The 24,977-nt window shown below is 41.4% G+C and overlaps 1 protein-coding gene across 1 annotated transcript; it reads right to left on the reverse strand.

The window, feature by feature from the left end:
- Window positions 1-456: 456 nt before the first annotated feature.
- On the reverse strand, window positions 457-24,081 carry cped1 (cadherin-like and PC-esterase domain containing 1). The gene is made up of 21 exons (XM_070928655.1): window positions 23,505-24,081; window positions 19,416-19,590; window positions 15,876-15,970; window positions 15,699-15,783; window positions 15,391-15,475; window positions 14,926-15,073; window positions 14,579-14,709; window positions 13,941-14,013; window positions 12,418-12,570; window positions 11,866-11,970; window positions 11,588-11,703; window positions 11,436-11,503; window positions 10,575-10,761; window positions 10,333-10,501; window positions 5,613-5,712; window positions 4,475-4,611; window positions 4,005-4,225; window positions 3,785-3,886; window positions 2,545-2,632; window positions 2,244-2,390; window positions 457-1,853 (listed from the first exon to the last, which is right to left on the reverse strand). The coding sequence occupies exons 1-21, from the start codon at window positions 23,772-23,774 to the stop codon at window positions 1,653-1,655; spliced, it is 2,856 nt and encodes a 951-aa protein (XP_070784756.1). The 5' UTR covers window positions 23,775-24,081; the 3' UTR covers window positions 457-1,652.
- Between the last annotated feature and the right edge of the window lie 896 nt (window positions 24,082-24,977).

A 24,977-nucleotide genomic window follows, 5' to 3' on the forward strand; every position in this document is an offset into this window, starting at 1 on the left:
ATTGGACGGACAGCAGGATCAAAAAGACAAACAGCAAACTGCTTTCTGGATATTCGTGATGAGTCCAAATATTTTCAGGTAAGGAAGCAAGAGATTAGAAAACTCGGAACTGTTTGATGTTTGAATGGGGTTTGGTGCAGGGGTTAGGTTAATCACAGTACACTACACCAAACCCCATTCAAATGTTTGGCAATTTAACACTTTAGCATGTGCTTTTAGCAGAACATCATACAACGTGACTGGTGGATCGCGCGTTGCCTTTTTCTCAGATTTTGAAGAAAAAATGTTAATCAGATGAAGCAGAAAATTCTTTTTTCATCAATAATACCAAACAATGCCTTGACCACAAACGAGAAGAAGGACGGCAGGTGATGAAAGGTTCATGATACATACATCTTTTATGCCAAAGATTTATTAAATGTATTAAGACACAACTTACATGGTTTTTAAAAATGGTGAATTTGTGATAGTTTTAAATAGAAAACAGTTTGAAGTGCTGAAGATTCTTAAACATTCATGAAATAAACAGAAGACATAAAATAAAATAGAATAAAATAAGAACAGGTTTCATGTCTTCACAGTTGGATTTCTTAATGATAAATTGTGTTTGTGTCGTTTTTTGATTTCTGGTAAACATTTTCATATTTGAAAGATCAGAGGAGAATCATAACATTCATATAAATATTCATATATTCTATTTCCAGCATGTAAACATGTTCAGAGATAAAGGCACAATATACATCAGTAGAAAAATATAGAAAATATAAGCAGAGAATCAAATAAGACATTTCTTTCACATGATGAACACAGTTTTCATCAAGTCTTTGGTTTTGAATATTATCTGATATAAACAATAAAGTCAAGGTCTGAGGTATATGAATATAAATATAATAAGGATATAGACGGAGGAGACACAAAGAGGCCAAGAGGCTCGTCAGAGGAGACGGACAAGTTTCTTCTGACCACAGAAAAACAACAGAAACTATGTGGTGAGCACTAAAACTAGTCAGTATGGATTAAACACTAGCTGGAGCGCACTATTAGCTAGTTAGTATACATCAGATACTAGTTCGCAAGAATACAAACTAGCTACTACTACTACTAACTAGTTAGTACACTTACTAGTACTGTGTACTAGCTGTTACACAGTAGAAAGTGGCTGGCGTGCAACACAAACTAGTTGATGCACATTAGAATGTAGTAATTCAGTAATTAGCGGGTTAGAATCACTGCAGCACATATTCAGTGCAGATTTAAATCTCTTCTGGTGCAAGTTTCTGTTGTGGTGAGAAACTATTTAGTGTCCACTAAAAAATATTTCGGGTTCTTTTTCATGTGAATGATGAAGAAACAGATTCACATACTTCATCTTTTCATCTTGGACCTTAAACACCGAAGCTGAGTTTCTTTCTTCTCTGCATGTCACTTTAAGAGCTGTTTTATTTTGAAAATAAAACTAAAGTACAATCACAGCTGCACTTCAGCTTTCAGTCTTTTTACTCTTTTATTCATGTGCCAGCGCTGCATTGATCCTCCACACCATCGAGACCCTGCTGACCTTCGAGTCCTGCTGCAGGTGAATGAGACAGGTGAGTCTTCACACGCACGCACGCACACACACACGCACACACACACACGCACACACACTCTCTCTAGTTTCTGGTTTTAGGACACAGGCGGCTCAGCAGGATCTCAGAGTACACCTGGTTGACTGGTCCTCTCACATGATAGGATGAGGCTTTAGGCCACGCCTCCTGGTCCGTGTCCAGCACGGCTGATTGGCCGCTGAGTCCAGGTCCAGTTCTGGTGGATCTGGTTCTGTTGGTTGTTGTGGAGGGCCAAAACTTCTCCACCTGTGAAAGCAGAAGAAGAGACGCCGACACCTGGTTTTAATGTTTGTTAATGAGGTTCAGAAGTTTTAGAAAAACATCTTCTCTGATTGGTCCAGGACGGCCAGGTTCAGTTGATCCTCACTGGATGTTTTTCAGACTTGAACCATGAGTTTAAACCTCTTCAGACAGAACAGCTGAGTGTTCTTTATGAACAAGTGAAAGTCAGTCTTCTAACTTTGTCACCCGTCTGTAGCTACTGCACATTAGAAACAATCATAAATAATATCAAACTGAGACTGAACAGAAGAGGGCAGAGAGTTGGACCTTGAGAGACTCCACGTCAGGTACATGTTCATGTTCCTTTGAGGGATCAATAAACGTATTATTTGCTGATCTATGAAGCTGTGTTACCTCATGAAAGTGGCAGGCACATCGTCCCTGCAGGAACTCTTTGTATCGACCCATCGTGATGCTGAATGTGTCAATCGCCTCGTACCCATGATGCTTCGCTGTGGTGACGATGTTGCGGTTCTCTCTGTAGAGCTCCTGGATCTCTTTCTGAGAGATTGATTACCAAGAACAAACAACAGATTCATGTGAACAGACTTAATGTGTTAATATATAAACAACTACAGAACAGAAAGAAAAAGAGCTTCTACATCCCTCAGCATGATCTGATGTTTCTGATTCCATCACACAACATGCAACCTACCAGACTGAGAGACCGGATCCCGTCGACAGGAAGATGGAAACCCATCCCCAAAGATTTCACCACCACCAGAATATCACTGAGAGACTCTCTGAGGAGGAGGGAAAGGAAAAAGTGTCCGTGTGTTGTCATAGTAACCACAATCCTGACGTTAATTCTTTGTTCTTTGTTCTTACTGACAGTGGGATTTCGATAATCTGGAGGTTATTTTTGCCCTGATTTGAGACTCACTTGTGTATAAAGCTCATTTGATGGTATGTAGGAGACTCGACCCCAGCCTTCTTCGCCTACAGTCTTTAACATCTGTAATCTACAGCAGTGTTTCAGTGCTCCACAGCTGAAGAGATGAAGCTGCCTGGAAGCATCAGCTAGATGTCCTCATATGTATCTAACAGGAGTCATTATGTTTAAGAAAATAAAACACTGTCTTGTGACATGAATACCAGAATAGGTGTTTCACAGGGATCAAAGTTAGCCCCCCTGTTATTGAGCTTCTGGCTGGATGTAAACATGTATGCTGATGACACTGTTGTATAAACATGAAAAGTGTTTTCTTTCTTTGAGCCACGCTTGCAGTAGAGTTTCAGTGATGTTAATGTCTGTCTGTCTCTTTGGTCAGACTGGAACACCTCAACAGGTGCTGGATGGACTGTGATGAAATGTGGTTCAGACCTTCATGGTCCCCTCAGGATGAACTGTAATAACTCTGCTGATCCTCTGACTCTTCATCAAGAGCCATCATCAGGTCAACACGTTAATGTGTCCAATACTTTGGTTTATGACCAAATACCTGTAGAACTGATGACGTTCATCAGCCTCAGCTGGACTCAAAGGTTAGCATGCTAAGACGCTCAACTAATATGGTGAACATGGTAAACATTATATCTGCTGAACATCTGCATGTTAGCATTGTCTTTGTGAGCATATTAGCATGCTGATGTTAGCATTTAGCTCAAAGCAGGAAGTACAGCCTCACAGAGCTGCTAGCATGACTGGAGACTCTCAGTCTGGTTATGACAATAACTGATCATCATACAACTTAGCAAACCTTTGCAGATTAGAATCAGTATTTGAGGATCTTTTTCTCATATTTCCATTTGTGTCGTGTCTTGAAAACAGTCAATAAAACACTACCGTATTCAAATATTTTGAACTTCTTAAATATTCTGGATCAATCAAGTATCATCAGTGCACGATCCTGGAAATAAAACTACATTCATTTTAAATTGATGTATTTGCTCACCTGTTCAGCACCTCTCTGACTGTCCTCAGGTGATCGGTGTTGAGCCACTGGACTCCTCCCACCACCAGAACTGTCATGTTAGAGTTCACCAGAGGTCGTGACCTTTAGGGGAGAAACTCATCAGTACGTAAACATCACGTGGCCTTTTATTAATACTTATCAATATTAATACCACACACACTGTGACACTGTGACGCCTCCATCAGTACACTCCTGTCACCTGTTGAACAGCTGCAACAAAGCCTGTCTGAACGTGGGTCTCTGGTTCTTCTCCAACCAGAACTGAGGATAATACGAATAGCTGACCAGGGTTCGTCCTCCGTTCAGGTTCCTGTAGACCAGTGTGTCATGAGCTTTGCCCCAGTCCTCCAGACTGGAGTTCACCCGCTCCATCAGGAAGTACATCATCCCACGATTGGTCGAGTCGCCGATAAACAACACCTGTGCAGAGACGAGAAGATTCATGTTCAACAGGTGATACAAGTCCACCATCAGGACACCTGTCCACATGTTGGACCACATGCTTTTTGGCTTCATTTGATATCAACAGTGGAGAGACAGACAGGAAGTGTGACAAGAGAGAGACAGTTCGCTGGAATCAAATCGGGGACCAAGACAGGAAGACAGGAAACAATGAAAGAAAGACAGGAAGGAAGAATTGTACTCTAATGTCTGATCAGCTAACCTCACCTTCCTGTCGGTCATGCAGTCCTGCAGCAGGGGGCGGTCCACTAACAGGTGATAACAGCCATCTGGTTGCCAGGTAACCTCCCTCCAATCACACGTCCTATTGTCAGAACAGCTGAGACACGGAACCACCCACCGACCTGAGACAGGTGAGACAGAGAGAGACAGACAGGTGAGACAGACAGACAGACAGACAGACAGGTGAGACATGAGACAGAGAGACAGACAGGTGAGAGAGAGAGAGAGAGAGAGAGAGAGAGAGAGAGAGAGAGAAAGAGACAGAGAGACAGACAGGTGTGAGAGAGAGAGAGAGACAGAGAGAGACAAACAGGTGAGACAGACAGACAGACAGACAGACAGGTGAGACAGAGATACAGACAGACAGGTGAGACAGAGAGACAGACAGGTGAGAGAGAGAGAGAGAGAGAGACGGACAGGTGAGAGAGAGAGACAGACAGGTGAGACAGAGAGAGAGAGAGAGAGAGAGGTGAGACAGAGAGAGACAGACAGGTGAGACAGAGAGAGAGACAGGTGAGACACAGAGAGAGAGAGATGGGTGAGACAGAGAGAGAGAGACAGGTGAGACAGAGAGAGAGAGAGACAGACAGGTGAGACAGAGAGAGAGACAGGTGAGACACAGAGAGAGAGAGATGGGTGAGACAGAGAGAGAGAGACAGGTGAGACAGAGAGACAGACAGGTGAGAGAGAGAGAGAGAGAGAGAGAGAGAGAGAGACAAGTGAGACAGAGAGGCAGACAAGTGAGACAGAGAGGCAGACAAGTGAGACAGACTGGTGAGACAGAGAGACAGACAGGTGAGAGAGAGAGAGAGACAGCGAGAGACAGGTGAGACAGAGAGACAGACAGGTGAGACATAGAGAGAGAGACAGACAGACAGGTGAGACAGAGAGAGAGACGGGTGAGACAGAGAGACAGACAAGTGAGACACAGAGAGACAGACAGGTGAGAGAGAGAGAGGGGGGGGTGAGACAGAGAGAGACAGACAGGTGAGACAGAGAGACAGACAAGTGAGACAGAGAGAGACAGACAGACTGGTGAGAAGTTTTGTGCAACATGACTTTTGATTCAACATTTTAATATACAGGTATAAATACATGTGAGACACAGAAAGTGATATCAGACCTGGTATGTGTCCTGAGCTGCAGGTCTGAAGTGAACTCTGAGACTTGATGAAAGGTTGTAGACCGCAGGACTGACCGGGCAGGACCAGCAGACCACAGTCCTGAAACACACAGAGTCCAGAACAGGAAGGGGGTGAGGTTTCTGTAGCACTTCATCTACTGTGAGCTACAGAGGACCCAGCTTGTCTGACTCTTTGGTTTTTTGCTTTTATTTATTTGTTTGCTTTTGAGCAGCAGCTGCTGCCAAACTTCTTATCCTTCACTTCCTGTCTGCAATGTTTTCCTGCTCTGACATCTTTCTCTTCTTCTGTTCTCTTTTAAATCAAAGCTTTCTTCTTCTTCTCTTTTGTGTCACAGATCTCTGGCGAGTGTCGTCCCATCATCCTCTCCTGGTCTTGGAGGTCAGAGGTCAAATAAACCCTACTGGCTGGGCTCAGAGGCCCCGTGGGAGCCTCCACGTCTGGCCCCGACTTCAGAGCCGCCGCCGACACGCACACACACGTCCTCACAAACACACACTCTTCTTCTTCTGCTGCAGGTTTCGTCACGGCGGTGCCACATTCTGCACCGTGGCGTCGCAGCTTGCAACAAAGTGCAACAAGAAAACTTAACAGGGATTTTCTTGTTCGTACCTGAGCTCAGAGTAAACAGGCGGGACGCTGGTCTGAGAACAGCCGCCGCCGCGAAAACACACCAACACCGACTGAGAAACACCAAACACACCGATGGTGCTTTCATCCAACAACAGGCCTCAGAGCTCGAAGCCACGTCGACGCCTGCAAAACCTTTTGTCTTCAAACGTCTGCAGTTTGTTTTATTTCCAAATGTCCAAAAGTTCAGTGCAGTTGCGATAACTTTAGAAATATATAGATCAATTATTATACATTATTATAAATAACATGAATCTCCCTGTAACACAAAACAACATTAGACATGCTGGACAACAACAGGATTATTCACATAAACTTAAGTCTAAACTTTGTCCTGATGAAGAACTTTTCCTCCAAAGAAACTCCGCCTCTGTTTGTCTTTGAATCTTAGAGGACATGAAGAGAAAGAAAACAACTTACATCAAACAAAATAAGAGACTAACAGTGAGTTAAAACTAATAACACTGAATAATAATACAAATAATGCTGAGTTTTAACACATTTACATGATTTAATATTATTCTGATGTTTGTTGAGCACAGTTTATATATATTTATATATATAAGTCTTTGGATTTATTTATCAAATAGATCATATTGATGACTATTACTTAACTTTATCTTTACAGTTGAAGCTCAGATCTTCTTATTAAATGCAGCATTTTGAACAACAGCAGGGAAATAGAGACTTTTTATCAAAGCAGTTGATGTTTGAGGAGTTCTTTCTGATTCATGTTTAGAAGTGTTATCTTTTATATGAAGTGAACAACATATTAAGACATTGAGGTCTATTGATTGTTTCAGACTGAATCTTATTTATATTTATTTATTTTCATCTAATTCAAATCTGTTGAAATGACACATTGGTAATTTGTGTTGTTACAAATTATTGTTTTAAAACAATAAAAACAATAGAACTGTGCTGCGGTTCAGTCTGGACATTTTAGTTTGACTTATTTATGAACCTGTAGAAGTGAACAGATAAGGTGATGAAGCTCAGTTTTACTTTTTGACTTTCTGAGAAACTCACGTTGTGTTAGGGTTAGGGTTAGATGTGACGATTCATTCATGTGAGAGTTTAAAGTCTAGAAAGTGAAACAGTGAACTTTATAAACTATGAAATAAAATAAGAAGTTTCAAACATGTAAAAACTGTTTCTCAGTCTACAGTGAAGGTTTGATTTTCTCTTCATATGAATTCAACAGAAATAATCCTGCGTGATCAAAGAGCCGAACTGATCTCAGATCTGATTTGATGTGGCTCTCTGAGTAAACCTGAGCTGATAATCCGGATCAACACATCAGACCAGACCAACTGCTGCTGCTGCTGCTGAAGCCTTATCAGGACACAGAGACTCAGACCTCCTGAAAACTATAAAAAGCCTCTGATGAGAGTTGACGTCTAACAGGAGAAAATATAAACAGAGAAAAACGACGACTCAAACAACAAAAAACAGCGTCTCTAATGTTTCAAAGGAACATTCAGGAAGACAAAGTGAAGATTTGATTAAAGAAAAGTGAGATGAAACTGAATCAAAGTCACATCTTTGATGAGTTAATGAGATTTAAAGTGAAGTATTTCAACACTGAAGGAGACTTGATGTCATGAATCAACTGTCAGTTTCAATCTGCTGCCTTTAAAATGTTTATTTTTTTACATCAAGAAAGGTTTTGTCTCTTTGTGCAAACAGACAAGTTTGTCACATCCTCAACATCATGAAGAGCGAGTCAGTGGGACGACAGACTCAGAATAAATAATAATATATATATATATATATATATATATATATATATATATATATATATATATATATATATATATAATATAATAATAAATAAAATAAATATTCAGTATCTGAACTCTCTCCTGACAGAACCATCAGTTGATCCAGAAGAAGGATTTTCAGTCTGAATGTTTGTTGACTCTCTAACAGTCACAGTCTGAATTTATTCCTTCAGGCTGCTGATCACAGACATGTGTTGGGTTTCACTATGTGGAAGCGGTTTTCTCAGCTCGGACTTTTAATGTTCGTGACTGAAACAGAGTTCCTGTTCTAACTCTCCGCTGAAATCACATGAAGACGCCTCGTTGGAAATATCAGACGAGGCTGCACATTGAAACATTTATATATACAAATAACACAAAATGATCAAGGTTATGTAAACAAAAACATGGCGTTAAAACACAGCTGATATCTAATAATGACATTTATCAATAAGTAAACACTTTGTGTTTTTTTATTATCTTGTGACTGATGATTTATCTGCAAGAAGACGACGGAGTTCACTTGACCTGATTGTTGATGATTTGACGAAGTCTGGAGGTGTTGTTAGCTTTCAACAGGCTGATGCCAGTGTTAGCTTCTCCAACAGGCTAAAATCAGTATTAGCTTCTCTAAATGCTAAATGCAGTAGCACCAAAACCAGATTAGGAGCTCTGAGGTTGATAAAAACAATACATCAAACTGACTCAGTAATGACAGTCACATATCATTATCCATCTAAATTTAGCAAACATTAAAGTTAATTTAACATGTTTTTGGGCACACAAATTATTATTTTTCTCTTCATTACACCTACTATGCTATGCTAAATTTTCAACCACAATGATCTCAAAAATTCAGGTGCAACATATTAAAAAGGTGCAAAATGTATTAAAAAATTGTCCAGTACAGTAGATAAATAATTTTGTTCTTCATCTTTTGCAGAGTGAAATGGCCCAGATGGATCAGTTTCATCTCAGAGATCAGTCCAGGACATGCTTAGCACAAAGAAGGGAAATAGAGAGAAATCCCACCTTCCAACCACTCTAAAGCGTCTGATAGCATTTTGTTAATCAACAGTACATTAGCCACCACCAGCTGTGTAGCATTAGCTGTTATCTTTTAAATTAGGTTTTTATTTCATCATCTCTGCCTCTGGACATCAAGTGGTTGAGGTTGTGCTGAAGTTAACTTGTGGTTATGGTCTTCTCATATGCAAACATCTCATAGACGTATTCAAACCGAAACTTTATTGATAACTAAAGAGGGATTTTCAACCACAATAACCCTGTCTGAACCACACTGAATACACTCTGAGTTGCCATGGCAACACCAGCAACCAAAGAGTGATTTGATTGTTCATGCTCAGAGAAGAACAAAGTTTTTCTTGTGTTGATGTCCAGCTGAATGTCAGGCCGGCGTCTACAAATTGAATCGATCATGTGATCAGGTGTGTCAGGACTTGGGGGGCGTACCGCCTCAATAAACTGTTTCCTGCCAATAATGAACACAACTGAACCCTGAACAGTTTTTTTAGATGTTAAACTTCAGGCGGAGAGCACCTGTTGGCTCTACCTGTCGTCAGCAGACAGCAGCTTCACTTTTATCTTCACATGACTGAACTTCAAAGAACCAACGCCACACTGCATCAAAGGCCTCTCTGTAGTCCAGGGGCCCAATCAGGGGCCCCCACTGACCCCACAGCAGGATGAGTGAACACCTACTCTCTTCATCTACCTGTCTGATGGATCCTACAGATGGATCACAGAGGACAGGTGAAACAAGAGAGATGAAAATATGAAACACAAGAAGAAGAGGACAGAGTCTCAGAGACATAAAACATATCGACTGAAGTAAAATGTGAGTGTTGAAAACAAAGAAGCAACAGCTTCACTGCCTCACAAACTTTTACATGTTTGAGTCTCACAGCTGCAGAACCTCATCATGGATGTAAAGTTCTCATAAGGATGTAATGTCCTCATAAGGATGTAATGTCCTCATAATGCATGTAACGGACATGTGATCAGTGTGTGTTGGACTGTTTCTGGATGCAGCCTCACGCTTCCTCTGAGCTCTGCAGCCATCAGGTTGTTGTTAAAGTGGACGTGAGGAATTTAAAGGAAATGAGGTGCAAATGTGTTTGATCCCAAATAAGCAGCTGCTGTTTTCTACTCACGAGAACAAAACCAGAGACTCAGAGTCTATTCATGTTTTATTATTATCTATTATTTATCTAACACTTCTTCTACTGTGACAACATTTCAGAGATCATTTCAGGAGATTTTTGCTGGTTTGTTGCAGCTGACCTACCTGCACAAAGCTGCACATCACATGATCCCCGAACATGGGCAGACTGGGTCGGCTCTCGCGGTACATGTGGACGGTGTAAATTGTCATGACGACGGGCTCCGGCTCAGTGTCGTCCGTCACCAGGATGCTGATCCTGCTGTTGCCGAGGCCGACCGGATAGTTCGCCATCCTGAAGAGAAAAAAACCCTTCAATAATCTGGGCTGTGCGGTCAGAGCTCAAGGATCAGGGGTCCTGGTCCCACCTGGGGCCTCGGTGCTCGTCCAAGTGGACCCGGCAGGCTGAGCTGACGGGCTCCGGCCGGATTCGAACGGTCACCGTGTCAAAGGTCACCTCGGCACGATACTCCTTCACCCGGGGGGTGAAGGACGGGGTCAGAGTGAGGGGGGGGTCGGTGTAGATCTGTCTCAGGTGGGGGTCCAAACAGGGACCTGAAACACAGAAACACACAACTAACCAACTACAAAGCAGTAGAATATGTGAGTGAAAAACCGCACTCTTCCTCAGTCATAACTCAGTCAGATCTGAACTCATTGTCTCTGATGTCCATCCAGAATAAACCTCCAACTTAGAAACCAGAGAAAAGGACGATGCAGGACTTGATAGTGATAGTTGTCTGTCCATCCATGAGACACTGCAGACAGGAGCTGCGAAGAGCTAATTCAGCTGCTTTAATGGAGACAATTTGACTAAACGTAAACTAATACAGACTAAAGAAACTAGCCCACAGCTAACCCACTGAATCTATGGCAAAATTACACTTCCTGTTTACATGTAGTTCTGTCATGTCTGTTTTTGTGTTTAGTGCAAATAAAAGTAATATTATGTTTATTTATTATCATGGATAAATATTTTGTCTCATATATAAGTTAGTATGTTATTAAGTGGACTACCTTCATCTCTGTTTCTGATTGGCTACTTGAACAGTTAGGGTTCCACTGTATTTCAAAATAAAAGCCCTGTGCCAGTAAAGTTGAGAAGTTATGAAGTTGACCCACATGGTAGTGGACCCCCTGAGAATGGACCTGCAGTCCACTTTTGGACCGCTGCCCTGTGGTTGGTAACCATGAGGCTCCAGTTGTTTAAGATATTAATATCGTCTCACCTTCACCTCCATCCTGTGAAGAAGACTGAGCTGGCTCCTGATTGGTCAGTTCTTCTGCCTCATAAGGTCTGAAGGAAATATGAACAACTTCAGTGATCTGTTGTTCAGCTCTCAGCTGTTTGCAGAAGGATTTACAGACTGAATAGATTCACCTGAAGCTGTGGTTTCCCTGAAGCTCGTAGTAACGGCTGATCCTGATCAGAAGATCTGAGACACTGAGAGGTCCGGAGGAGGAGGATGATGAAGAGGTGGAGATGCTGGGATACAACTACAGAGAGAAAACATGTATAATCACACCAGGAAAAAAGTAAAGCCACGTTTCCACCAAATATCAACAAGTGATCTGGATCTAGTTTACCTCCTCAAGCTTCACTACTATATGAATATAAATATTTAATGTATTTTTAACATAAGAGTATGTTTTTGTTACCAGTTGAAAAGCTGAAGGCGTCTTCATCTGCCGCTGAAACTGAAGAAGAAGAAGAAACTCGTCTTCTGACAAACAGACAGCATGTGTCCCTCCGCAGCCACCGTACTGACCACAGAAAAACATGTTCCAGAGACATGGTTTTAAGGACAATAATATTTGTCTGTGTTTTACATATATACATATATACATACATATATACATATATATACACACATATATACATACACACACACACACACACACACAGATATACACAATATACGGTATATATTTTATCATAAATGAGAATGAACACAGATGATGTACAACGACAGAATTACTGATTGCGTAGTAATTTAATTTGATAAAAGTCTGTTATATTCAGAATTTAGACATTTTAACACATAATTCCTTTAAACTGGTGACGATGAAACATCTTTTCTTAAAGGAACAGATTTTAAAGAAAAGTGACATTTAAGACTAAAGACTTATTTATTAGTTATTGATTGAACGTGCTTTCATCTAATTCAAAAGCTCAGACATTTCTTAATTTTCAGAGTAAACAGTTCTCACCTGTCTCCCCTTTGTTGGTGTGTGTGTCTCTGAGGACAGATGAGTGTGTGTTGGCAGCAGGAAGCGGAGTGTGTCCTCCAGGATCAGGTCTTTGGTGATCTGTCCACCAAACGTGTCGTCACTCAGGGAAGAGAAGGTCAGATCAGCGTCCACCTGAAGACCACAAACATTCATCAGACTGAGACCAGCTGCTAACCAATCACAGAGCTGCTGAGGACACGCTGACCCCTGGTGGACATTCACTGTCAGTTCATTTGAAGACGCCTGAAACTGATCTGAGTACAGTTGGTAAAAAACATTCATATGTCTGTGAGGAGTGTGAGTAGAGGAGGAACAGGACGACTCAATTAATAAGTAAAAGAAGAAGTAAGGAAGGAAAGGAAACAACTGAAAGAGACAAGGATGAAAAGGAGGACGTGAAGAAGAAGAAAAAGAAGAAGAAGAAGATGAAGGCAGACAGTGCAGCAGTAAACTGTAACTCACAGTTAATGAAGATGATAATGAACTGGAGTTATGAGCAGCTCTGGGATCAGAGATACTGCCACCTGTCTGTCTGTGTCACCTGTCTGTCTGCTCTTTGTCTCCAGCTGCTGATCTGCTTCACTGATCACAGATCAGCCTCTGAACACAGAACAACAGACTCTTTATTCTGGTGCTGCATCACTTCATAGAGTCATCAACTGCAGTAATTACAGCTTCATCTTCATCTTTGTCTGACAACAAAGAGATTTCTGGGAAACTTATTTTCAAAATAAGAGACTGCAGGACAGAGATCAGAGCAGCAGAATAAGAGCTCAGTGTTTACATCACAGTGGTTCCCAATCTGAGGGCTGTGACCCCTCAGAGAGGCCACAAGATGATCAACAAGAACAGAAGAAAGAAACTTAGCTCTCATCTCTTTGATTTTTATTATTTAACTTCTATTTCCTCATGAAACCATCTGATAATGATCACAGACTCACAGTGTGTCACACTTTGTTTTGAAGGGTCACCATGTAAACAGGTTGGGAAACATTATGAATACTATACTATTAAAGCTGCTATTATTAATCTCAGCTAATATTACAGCTATTTCTACTGTTAGTGCTGCCATACATCTTTGCCTACCTGTCTGTCTGTCTGTCTGTCTATCTGTGTCTCTACGTCTATCTCTCTGTCTCTGTCTCTGTCTCTCTCTCTCTCTCTCTCTCTCTCTCTCTCTCTCAAACCCAACCGGTCAAAGCAGATGACCGCCCACCTAGAGTCTGGTTCTGCTCGAGGTTTCTGCCTCTTAAAGGAAGTTTTTCCTTGCCACTGTCGCCAAAGTGCTTGCTCATGGTGGCAACTGTTGGGTCTCTGTAATAACATTATAAAGAGTCGGTCTAGACCTGCTCTATTTTGTAAAGTGTCATGAGATGACTTTGTTGTGATTTGGCGCTATATAAATAAATAATGAGGTCTAGTTTTTTAGGTGAATGTCTGTTTCTACACTTTGTCTGAGGCTCCCGAACGTTACACGAATAAAGGAGCCGTCTGTCTCTTACCTGCACTACGACAGGTGTGATGGAGCCGCTGAAGAGCAGAGTGAAGGTCAACAGCTGGTAACACAACACACACCTGAAACACATCAATCATCTATCAGTAATCAATAATCTGAAAACTGTTTCTAATCCCATTTCTGCACTGTATTTCAAAATAAAGTACACAGTTGTTCACAGTTTGTCTAAAACAGGGCTGAGTGCCATTTCTACTTTTTGTCTACTTTGTCATTATAACACGTAAACTGCACACTCCTCAGTATCTTATTTCTAAACTTATAAACCTGTTTTTCTTTGTGTTGATGTTAGAAAACATGCTGAACTTCTCAAATGTCTTCACACAAGAAGTTAAAATCAAACAAGATGAATCGGAATGGTTCCACAAATGTCTGTTTGATACTGAGCACTAAGTGTTTCCTGCAGAAGCCTCTTTAAAATTCAGACAAAGAAACGCTGCTGTTTGTTTCTGAACAGGAAACTGTGACATCATCAAACTAAAAAGAAAATGGTAGACGATTCTTCTTCTCTCTTTCCTTCAATCGCATCTTTAATATATTAATGATATAAATAAATAATAATAAATAATAAAGAGAACGGACTGAAAGACTTAAAGTGAGGATCGTTATCTGTTGTTTGTTTTTTACCTGTTGAGAGTTTGTTGCTTCTCATTGGTCGACATGGCAGCCTGCAGCACTTCACCTATTACCTTCTTCACCTGCCCCAAAGCCTCATGGGATGTCGTTGGTCCCAGCTGCTGCAGCAGGAACTTCCTGATCTGAGAGAGGAGGCAAAGGGTTAACCAGCAGAGGGCAGCACAGGAAAACATTTGTTAAAGACTCAAAGAGAAGAAGACAGAGGAACTATTTTAGAGCAACAGTTCAACGCTCTGAAATCCTCTTCTCCTCTTCCTCTCTGAGAGTCACATGTTCAGACTGATGCCTCTCATGTCTCTATGCTAAATGTGAAGCTACCGCAGGTTAGCTCAGCTTACCTTTGTAGGCCGCCCCCTCTGTTCCTGATTGGTCATTACCACGCTGATGTCATGCAGAAAGGAAGTCAGCGGCTTCACTGAGGTTACCAAGACGTAAACATTTACCATGGCAACCAGCGCAGGAGGCGGGGCTCCAACAGGTGAGTGACTGTCAGAGAGAAAAAGATGAAACATGAACACACACACACACCGTTTCCAGTGTGAAACAGGCTTTGAGGTATGTTTTCTCTCATTGGTGGGTGTGTCAGTGGTGTTAACCAATCAGCAGCAACGTGCTGTATTCCAAAAGAACACAAAGAATGTCCTTCTCAGCTGCCGTAGCTAGGTAAAAACAGGTACGCGAGTCTATGCACCGCAATATCAATGCACCTCCGTTTCTATTTAAATAAATGTTTTGCTTCGTATTGTCAGGGCTGAACGCAGCCCAGGTGTATTTATCTTCAGGTGATCAGGTGATCAGCTCACCTGTCGGCTCTCACAGAGTCCTGAGGAACCTGCAGCTTCCGATTGGTCGACCCACAGGAGTTTGGCCTCAAGGGTAATTCAGATCCTGAGACAGTCAAACAAAAACAGGTACGCGAGTCTGTTGGTGACACCTGTCGGCTTCAAAATAAACTTTATTTACAAAGAATTTTTCTATAAATTCACAAACAAATTTATAGAAAACTAAATAATTATTCAGTCAAACCATTAGGTGCTTTTTGTTAAACTGTTTCCCGCTCACCTGTCCAGGTGACATGTTAACTGTTTCCTGTGTAACTCTTCAGACTCACCTGTCAGGTGTGATCGAGTGTAGAAGTGACAGAGACCTCCACCTGCATCAGAGAACGCCTCCATCACCTCTGGCAACAAGTTCACCTGAGGACACAGAGACAAAGGTGAGTTCAGGACGACTCAGGTAACACCATGTGACTCTCAGTCTCTGATTGGCTGGAACAGGTGAGTCTCACCGTCTGATGATGCTGCAGGTGAGAGAAGGAGATTCTCCTCAGACAGCTTCTCTCTGAACTACTGAGACACAGCAACAGGCTCCACCCACTAACACCTGTAACCATGGAGACACAGACAGGAAGTTATAGTTGTAACCGCAGTGACACAGACAGGAAGTTACACCTGTAACTGCAGAGACATAGACAGGAAGTTACACCTGTAACCACGGAGACACAGACAGGAAGTTACACCTGTAACCGTGGAGACATAGACAGGAAGTTACACCTGTAACCACGGAGACACAGACAGGAAGTTACACCTGTAACCATGGAGATTGTTTAACTCCAGGAACCAATGAATGAGCAGCAGTGGACAGAAACAAACTTTCATTCTCATTTTCTTTTTATGATTTTCTTGAAATTCTGTTAAACTTTTGAGCTTCATGTGGATGAAACTTCAACATGATGCAGGAGCCACTTTAAGGCTCTCATTTCAGTTTATGTTGTACTTTAATCAAACAAACTGATTCATCTAATTACCACCAAATAACTGCAACAACGAACCTGCAGCGTGTTTCTGTCTCTGAAGAAATCTGAAGGTTTAATTAACTTTATTTCATGTTGTCGTCGAGTGAAACTGGATAAAGTTTAAAGAAATAAAGAACAGGAGAGAGAGAGAGAGAGAGACAGGAAGTCATCTGTCCAAACATGGACACACAGAAACATGTGGAAGTGATTTGGAGTTAACAGGAAACGTTCTGCTGTTGTTTTTGGCTGAAGCTTCGACTGTTTTGGTCTCTTAGTTTTCAGGCTGAAAGTTTCTCCAACAACATGGAGACTCAGACTGCAGACCAGTAACACCAGTAACACCAGTTTATAAAGCTTTTGTTGTTGTATCTGACCTGCAGGGTTTGTTTTCTCTGACATCCAGCTTCCAACAGTGAGACAGTTGAACCTGTCTCTCTCTTTCTGACGGTCTGTCTGCTCATGATTCATGTTTGTCTCAGTTGTTTCAAACAGCTGTTGTTGGTTTTAAGATGAAATGGTGATAATTTGACAAAATAAAAACAAATATAGGCTATAACACTGGGCTCACATGGAGCACACAGCAAACCAACTGAATCCATGGCAACAGGGGAGAGATTGGGGGAGGGGGGGGGGGGGGGGGTCCTGTGACCAAAGAGCAGCTGGTCACGCTGTGATTTATGAAGGTTATAAAAGACTCACAGTCTCTTTCTTCTTCTTCTTCACCTGCTGGTAGACACATCAGGGCCCGCCCCCCTCTGGTCACCTGCTCAGGACAGGCAGACGCAGCTGTCAATCATCTGACACGCCTACACAGGTGGTGGTCCTGGATGTTCTGGTGACCTTTGCTAGCTCTCATTCAGCTCCAGCTAAGTCTCTCAGTGTTTTGTCTGTATGTCAGCAGAGATCATATTAACAACTTAATGAGGTTTGGAACTACAGATGCAAGTAGCTGTATAACACAGTCAGTGAGTGAATTTACTCCATTGACAGCAGCTGAATCAGCTGTTAGCAGCTCCTGTCTGCAGTGTCCTCATGGACGGACCGACAACTATCACTGACCACTGAGACACTGAAGGAAACTTAAAAACGGGGATTCTCAGGCAGGTTCTGCAGCGTCTTTCTTCTCTGATGTCTCAGTGGATTTACGGATGAACCACCAGCCCTGTGATTAGTGGACGAGCTCCAGAGACACAGCCGCTTCTATCAAGTCCCTCTCAGACAACGAGCTGCAGAAAATATTACAACAATAAAGTAATAATTAAGCTCACTGCTGTTACAGCCAATTATCAAGTCATCAAACTAATAAAGTCACAGATGAACTCAACTAATTACTAATAAATAATATCATGTTGATACAACATGAAGAAAACACGTTTACCAACAAAAACAAACTGATTTAAAACAGATCAACCTTCGGGGTTCACCCCTCCAGTCTGCAGGGGCCCAGCAGAGGGCGCTCTTGTTGCACACAACACACCGGGGAAACTAATATAATGCATAATAAACTATATTAATGAAAATAAAACAGTAAGTAACATAATATTAAAATAGAGAAGAGACTAATTACACATTATATAATAAATAATAACGGCAGTTAATGGAAAGTGTTCAAATTTGAGTTCTGACTCTATTTGGAGGATTTTAAATGTTTAAATCTACTAACAAATATCTTCCTCCGACGTCTGACGACAAACTGAGAATATGAACGTTAAATATCTGATTGAAGCAGTTCATTTCCAACAACTGCTTCCCCTGCGCTGTGAGAAGGAGAGACACCACAGGTCTTTCCTCCCGGCTGCTGTCACGCTCAACAATCAGACCTGCTCCCAGTAGACCTGCTCCCAGTAGACCTGCTCCCAGTAGACCACACACACACCGACATGGACAATCCACATATCTCTGACTGTAACAATGGTGCAATATCCACACCTCTATGTGCAACACAGTACAATCCCTTTACCTTCATTTCTTTCTTTCTGTGAATCAGTATCAGTATTTCATTTCATTTAAAACAGTTTGTAAAGTCATAAATGGTGGAAACTCTCTTCATGAAATCTTCTTAAAAACAATAGTTTCTTCACAACAAAAGTTTTGAATTGAAAACTAAGTATACAGTTGATCCATTGAGTCTTTTTCTCTCTGAAACTCTCTCTCACTGTTGAAGTCAAACTGAGTGAGTTTCTCCATGTTGTTCTGACAGGAAGTCTCCACCCAGCAGCCTGTAAACTCTGCAGGACATCAGAGACTAAAGTAAACACTTTAACCTCTGTCACTGCGCACACACACACATGCACAAGCACGCACGCACACACGCAGTAAAGTGTTTCCTGTGGCTGCCGATCATTAGAAACTAAAACATAACCTTCGTCAGCGTGTTTGAACATGCCGAGACATGAATCAAACGTCTGTATGAACTCAGTCTGTTCATATGTTCATTTATTAGTTTATATGTTTTATTGTCTGTTCTGTGTAGTTTGTTCATAAATGTTGTCATTGTGTGGAGTGAAGGTGTGATGTTGTTTCAGTCATTATATATTATTAATGCATTTCAGCATTCATGTTTTCAGCTTTAAATTTATCTTTTTTTAACTCATCTATATATTTTATACGTCTTTGTGTGTGTTTTTTATGTTTTTTTACATAAACATAGACTGCTAATGCTACAACCACGTGTTTATATACATTTCATGTTAATATGCAGAATGTTGTTTGTGTGTGTTTATATGTTTATATGCTTTACATGTATTTACATTTATATATGTTTACATGAGTTTGTATCACTTCTGTCCACTTCAGTTACTGTCCTATTTCCAGCAGCGCCTGAAGGCATCATCACAGCTCTTCTGCACATGTGCAGTAAACAGTGACGTTTATTTTTGTTGTTGTTGTTGTTGTTGTTATTATTATTATGTTTAAATATTCCTGTTCCTCTGAGGATGAGCTGTAATATTTCTGCTGACCTCTCTGCCGCAGCGCCCCCCTCAGGTTAAACAGTATGTTGTTACAGTAGTTGTCTCTGCCGGTTAGGGTTACCGTGGTTTGTTCTGAGGACGCTGCTGGTCTCTATGTATCTGGACAGTTGGACATCGTAGTCCATCTGCTGCAGAACCTGCTGGTACAGCTGAACCTCAGTGTCTGAGACCAGGTGTCGTCCCGTCAGAACCACAGCCCGACGACGCCAGGGGGGCGGCTGAGGCCAGAACTGGATCTGAGAGATACAGAGAAAAACATATTGATCTTAACTGTTATTTAATTTGAGCCTTGGATTTTACTTCAACATATTTGACTGATATTAATCCTTCAGATGGATCAGTTTCATCTCTGTGTCCAGATGGGTCCAGGACGTATTTAGCCTAGCTTAGCACGAAGACTGGAAGCAGAGGGAAACAGTGTTGAAATGTTGTGACTAGTGAGTGTAACATGAATATAAATGTGTTTATGTTCAGTTTATTTACTGTTATGAATCATTTTAATCTGAAATGAAGCTGCAGTCTGACAGTGTGTGTGTGTGTGTGTGTGTGTGTGTGTGTGTGTGTGTGTGTGTGTGTTCAGGGTAGACTCAGGTTTGTTTTCAGTTCAGGGTTTTAAATCACAGTTTTGTCTACTTGTGAGGCCTCATCATTAGAACACATCTGACCCAGAAAGTGGGGTCTGTTTTATTTTATTATTTGTTTTTTGTGGCCTGAAGAGTTAAAATCACCCAAGACACACAGCAGAAATTAGAATTTGTGCATTAAAAAGGATTTTCTGTCTTACATTTAACTTGTGAGCTGTGTTGGCGGTAAATGTCCTCACAAGTATATAAGAACAAACATGTCACTGTATGTGTGTGTGGCTGTTTCAGATAACATGAACTAAATATAAGTCCTGAGGGATTCAGTGACAACAGCTCCTGTAGCCTCAAACACCAAACACAGTATTTCGTTGATCTGACTCTGTGGGGACACAATCAACACACACACACACACACACACACACACACACACACACACTCCACTGACTACAATAGAAACACTACAATAACTGACTTCCTGTTGTTACTACACCTGCATACACCTGACGAACTGTTACAGGTTTATTCTCTGAAGAGAATAGAGTGTCTCTACAGCTACGTGACTGAATATTTATGAATATTTCTTCTTCTGATTTTTGTCAAACTGTACAACAGAAACAGTTACAGAGTGAACCCTCCTGTTATTGTCCCATCTTTTGAGTACATTAACAATGTTTGTGTGAACAGGGGGATAAAATACAAGCTTAAACTAATCTAAAAAGAAGAATAAAGGTACAGGCCTCAAACATAAACCTGAAAATGTATCAAATTCTAAATGATGAACCTTAAATGTTTTTGATGGATCGAGCGGCTCAAACTAAATTCTGTGTTGTTTTAGTTAAACATAGACAGGAAACTGTCTGCAGGACTGATGAGGGAACTGGTTTTGGGGAGATTCCAGTATCTCTCAGGTTTGCTGGGTCAGTCAGTTTGTTTGAAACCACAGAAGAAGAAGAAAGTCAGCCGGTTCATTTTCCTGCAGTAAAACAGACGAAGAAGACTTTTTGTCTTCCTGTAGTTCTACAGTCAGTTGGAGTTGTGTTTAGTATTCAGTTCAGATCTGCAGGCAGTTAACGTCCACGCTGGTGAAAAGAAGTTGGCTGACTTCCTGTCTTTCAGTCTGACTTCAGTCTGTTTTCCTTCCTCACGTGGAGATAAAACCAGAGACGGAAGAGGAGCTGCCCATTCATTACTGTTGTCGTTTCATGACTTCCTATTAGTTTTTATTCACAGGTTCATCATTTCTGAAGTTTAACTTTATAACTTTGTTCTAAGGTTAGAGTTCAGTTAGTAAATGTTCACTGAATGAATCATTCATTTCTGTCTTTTAGTCGCAGCTCAGCTGAACATGAAACATGAGAAATAAACAGTTCATACAGGGAGAAAAAGAATTGTCTGATAATAACTGAATATTTCAGTTTATAATATATATATACACATACACACACACATATATACACATATATACATATACAGATATATATTTGCAGCTGTCACTTAAATCTAGTGGAGAAAAGTAGCATGACATGTAAAATACTTATATATATATATCAAACTGATACTTGAGTAAATGTACTGCGTTAGATTCATCACAGTCGTTCCCACATCAGGACGATGAAGCTGAACTTTGTGTCCACAAACAGAAACACTAACGAGGTCTCATACCACAGACTTATGAACCGAGTCATCATCATCATCATCATCATCATCATCATCATCACATGACCTGAGACTCAGATCACATGACCTGTCTGAGTCCACTTATCTGTGAGCAGCAGGTTCACCTGAAGTCCTGAAGACAAACATGAACCGAACACTAATAATAAACATTGTCAACTTCCTGTCAGAGTCTCACAGCTCGCGCTCTTATTGTGAATTAAGCCAGGACACCGTGTCAAATTCCTGGATATTATGACGGTTACTGACTGATCTGGTTCGTACACATGAAACTGCTCCTGGATCAGAGAGTCATGTTTGTGGGTCATCATCTATTAAAAGTGACTAAAGAATCAGAGTTGGGGGCCCTCACACTGAGTTTCACTAGTCAACAAAGATTTGTTTTGAATGAGCAGTCAGCTGAAACATCGGAGTGAAACTAGTTTCAGCTGCAGCTGTAAAAACACTCTGATCTGGTTTAAACTGTCTCTCTCTGTCTCACCTGCTGTCACTCACTGTGTTCACCTGCCTACAGCCAGGTGGGTCGTCAATTGAGTGAACCCTGTGATTAAACACAAAGCTAGCATAACTTCCAAACATCACAGTTCAGAGGCTAAAAGATAACTGTTCTTTTCTTTTGGTCTTTTGTTAGAAACCAACAGCAGCTTTCATTCAACAAACTGGACAAAATACATATTGTCCTTCTATTTTCATCTGTCAATGTTAGATAAGTAAAAATGCACCTGGACTCACTGCATGTTTGCATGTGTAAATCTCACCTCATATTCACCCTGAACAACAAACAAACACTATGTTTCCCAAAATGTCCGCCTGCTGCTTTAAACAGCTGTCGTCACCTCAGAGTGACAGACAGCAAAGTTTTACTGGTGTAACAAAACACAGAATAAACACAAACCACCGAGGATCACATACACTAACCAACAAAACCTGACGAGATTAACAGCCTCACAGAGTGTGTGTGTGTGTGTGTGTGTCTGTCAGCTGCTAGTTTACACTCTCTGTTATCTGTCAGGAACTGGATCCTCGGCTGATTAATGACACAAATATTCAGGGACACCAAGGACCAGGACACACTTAAAATACCCAACACACATACGGACGGGATACTCTGGATCTGATTGGTCCCTCCAGCTGTCAATCATCCTGTAGTAAAATAAAACCCTCATGCACACAGCCATTGAGCCCCTCATAATCTAAAAATACTGCAACAAAGAGCCAGAAGGAGCCTTGACCCAGCAGGCTTGACGCTTCCTTTCTCTATTACGGGGGCAGTCTATCCATACAAAATTCCATTTGAAAATCTGTCATTTTTAAGACACCTAGGCTGAACAAACATTAATGAGAACAGCACTTATACCAGCTTTTTAAGGAGGTTTGTATCCATACATGTGCTGTTCATATGTAGTCAATTGTAAAATTATTTTAAAAAGGTAACCCCTATTGTTTGATCACAGTTATACTGAATTTATCAGAAAACCACAAGAGTCTGACAAGATATTAAAATGTGTTGTATTGGTATTATTTCCTATTCCTATCCTATTATTATTTTCAAAATGCTCTTCTTTTAATTGAAGTATGGTGATATACTAGTTTCTCCATAAATGAATGAATCTGACTGTTAGAAAGTGTTAATCTTTCATTTCAATAAAGCAACTGAATTTATGTTGATGAATGATATTCAAGATACATTTACAAGTGGATCCCCAAAAGTCTGAAAAGCTGTTTTAGACGTATAAAAATCATCAGGTAGCTTAATAATCAGGACTTAACGAAACCTCGCAAACTGTGCAACTTTAATTGTTTGGGTCACTGCAGCATCATCAAAGGTACACACACACACACACACACACACACACACACACACACACACCTGAGGGGCAGGCTAAACTCACCTGTGTCTCTCTCTGTAAAGTATCCAGAGTAGAAATAAACCTCCTGGTCTCCTCCATCAGGACTTCATCTGACGGCTTTCTGCTGCGAATATCGGCGGCATGTTGTTGCTGTCCGGACCGGAGCCGGTTCCGGGCCACCATCAGGGTCTGGTAGAAGAGACACACCGCCACCCCGAGCAGTAGCAGCGGGCCGGAGCAGGACCGGCGGCGGAGCAGCATCCCGGCTTCTCTCAGGAGAAGTCCGCCAGCTGAAGCCAGGAGGCACCGCATGAGAGGAGAAACTCACTTCACATTCCTGAGGATTTCACGTTCACTCCTCATCTTCATCTCCTCACTGCTGGCTCCTGATTACAAGTTCAGTTCGGCGAGTTTCCCCCAAAACATGAATGTTAGAGTTTGTCAAATGCTACTTTATTGGAATAATATTCTCTCTTCGGTGTATTATAACTATGTCGACTTTACCACTGGATCTACTGGATTACTGCTGGTGTTACCTCATGTTGTTAGTCCAAAGAACTCATGTTAATAACCAAACAAACTTTAAAAACAGACTCATTTTCAGTGACTTTTGGGAATATACTAGTTTTCACTCAAACATGAATGAATCTCGTTTGTGAATCATATCTATGCCGTATTTACTAGTGGATCCAGATGAGTCTGCAAAAGTATTAATGCTGAGTCCAAAGAACTTTCATCAATAACGAATCCAATTTTAAAATGTCCTAATTCTTCAGCCGGGCGCTCTGTGCGCAGCGGATGAACCCAAAAAGAAGACGAGCAGCCAGGGCGCGCGGCTAAGGAGAGAACGTGGCTTTAAAGCAGCCAAACTGCATCTTCTCTCCTCCTCGGCGAGATCATGTGGGTTTAAAGAAAGGTGACCATATGACACTTCAAAGGCAAAGGATTCTCCTCGATTTATCCAATTATCCAACTGGTTTGTCTCGACCCAAAGTGCGCAGCGGTTCTGCGTCTGTGCGGAAACTCGACGTCCTGTCAGCTGATGAAAACTCAAAGTAAAACTGGAATCATAACGGGGCCGTCAGAAAAAAAACAGACCGTTAATCTGAGCTACAACAGCGCATTTTCCGTTCAAACTTGAGGGTTAAAATTTGACGAAAAGCACATGAAGTTTGGTGGCTTCGGAAAGAAGTTAAAAACAACAGAACCGGCGGTGGATTGTGGCAGAGAAACCATCTGGTTTGAGTTAAATCCAGCAGGAGGAGAAGAAAAAAGAAGCCACTGTAATCAGATTTTCAGTACGTCCTCCACTGGATGAGCCTGAACCCACCGACTCTTCTTCTCTGCTTTTATTGTTCAACAGAAACAGGGTGAAGTTTTTCTTCAGTTTTTCAGTTGCAGTCTGGACAGTAAAAACTGCTGCTGCTCTGTAGGAGGTCAGCCCCCCCCCCCTGCTGCTGAAACATTCTGAAGGCTGAGTTATTTCTGGAAAACACACACACGTACACACAGCAT

Source organism: Enoplosus armatus, chromosome 22, assembly GCF_043641665.1.
Source record: "Enoplosus armatus isolate fEnoArm2 chromosome 22, fEnoArm2.hap1, whole genome shotgun sequence".
Lineage (NCBI taxonomy): Eukaryota > Metazoa > Chordata > Actinopteri > Centrarchiformes > Enoplosidae > Enoplosus > Enoplosus armatus.

What these genes read in the sequence shown, in the direction of transcription:
- cped1 (XM_070928655.1), bottom strand. Translation starts at nt 23,774, where the DNA reads ATGCGGTGCCTCCTGGCTTCAGCTGGCGGACTTCTCCTGAGAGAAGCC. An exon ending in CACTCGATCACACCTGACAG is followed by an intron (nt 15,476 to 15,698) that starts GTGAGTCTGAAG and finishes TGACTGTCTCAG; the next exon opens with GATCTGAATTACCCTTGAGG. An exon ending in AGAGGGGGCGGCCTACAAAG is followed by an intron (nt 14,710 to 14,925) that starts GTAAGCTGAGCT and finishes CTCCTCTCTCAG; the next exon opens with ATCAGGAAGTTCCTGCTGCA.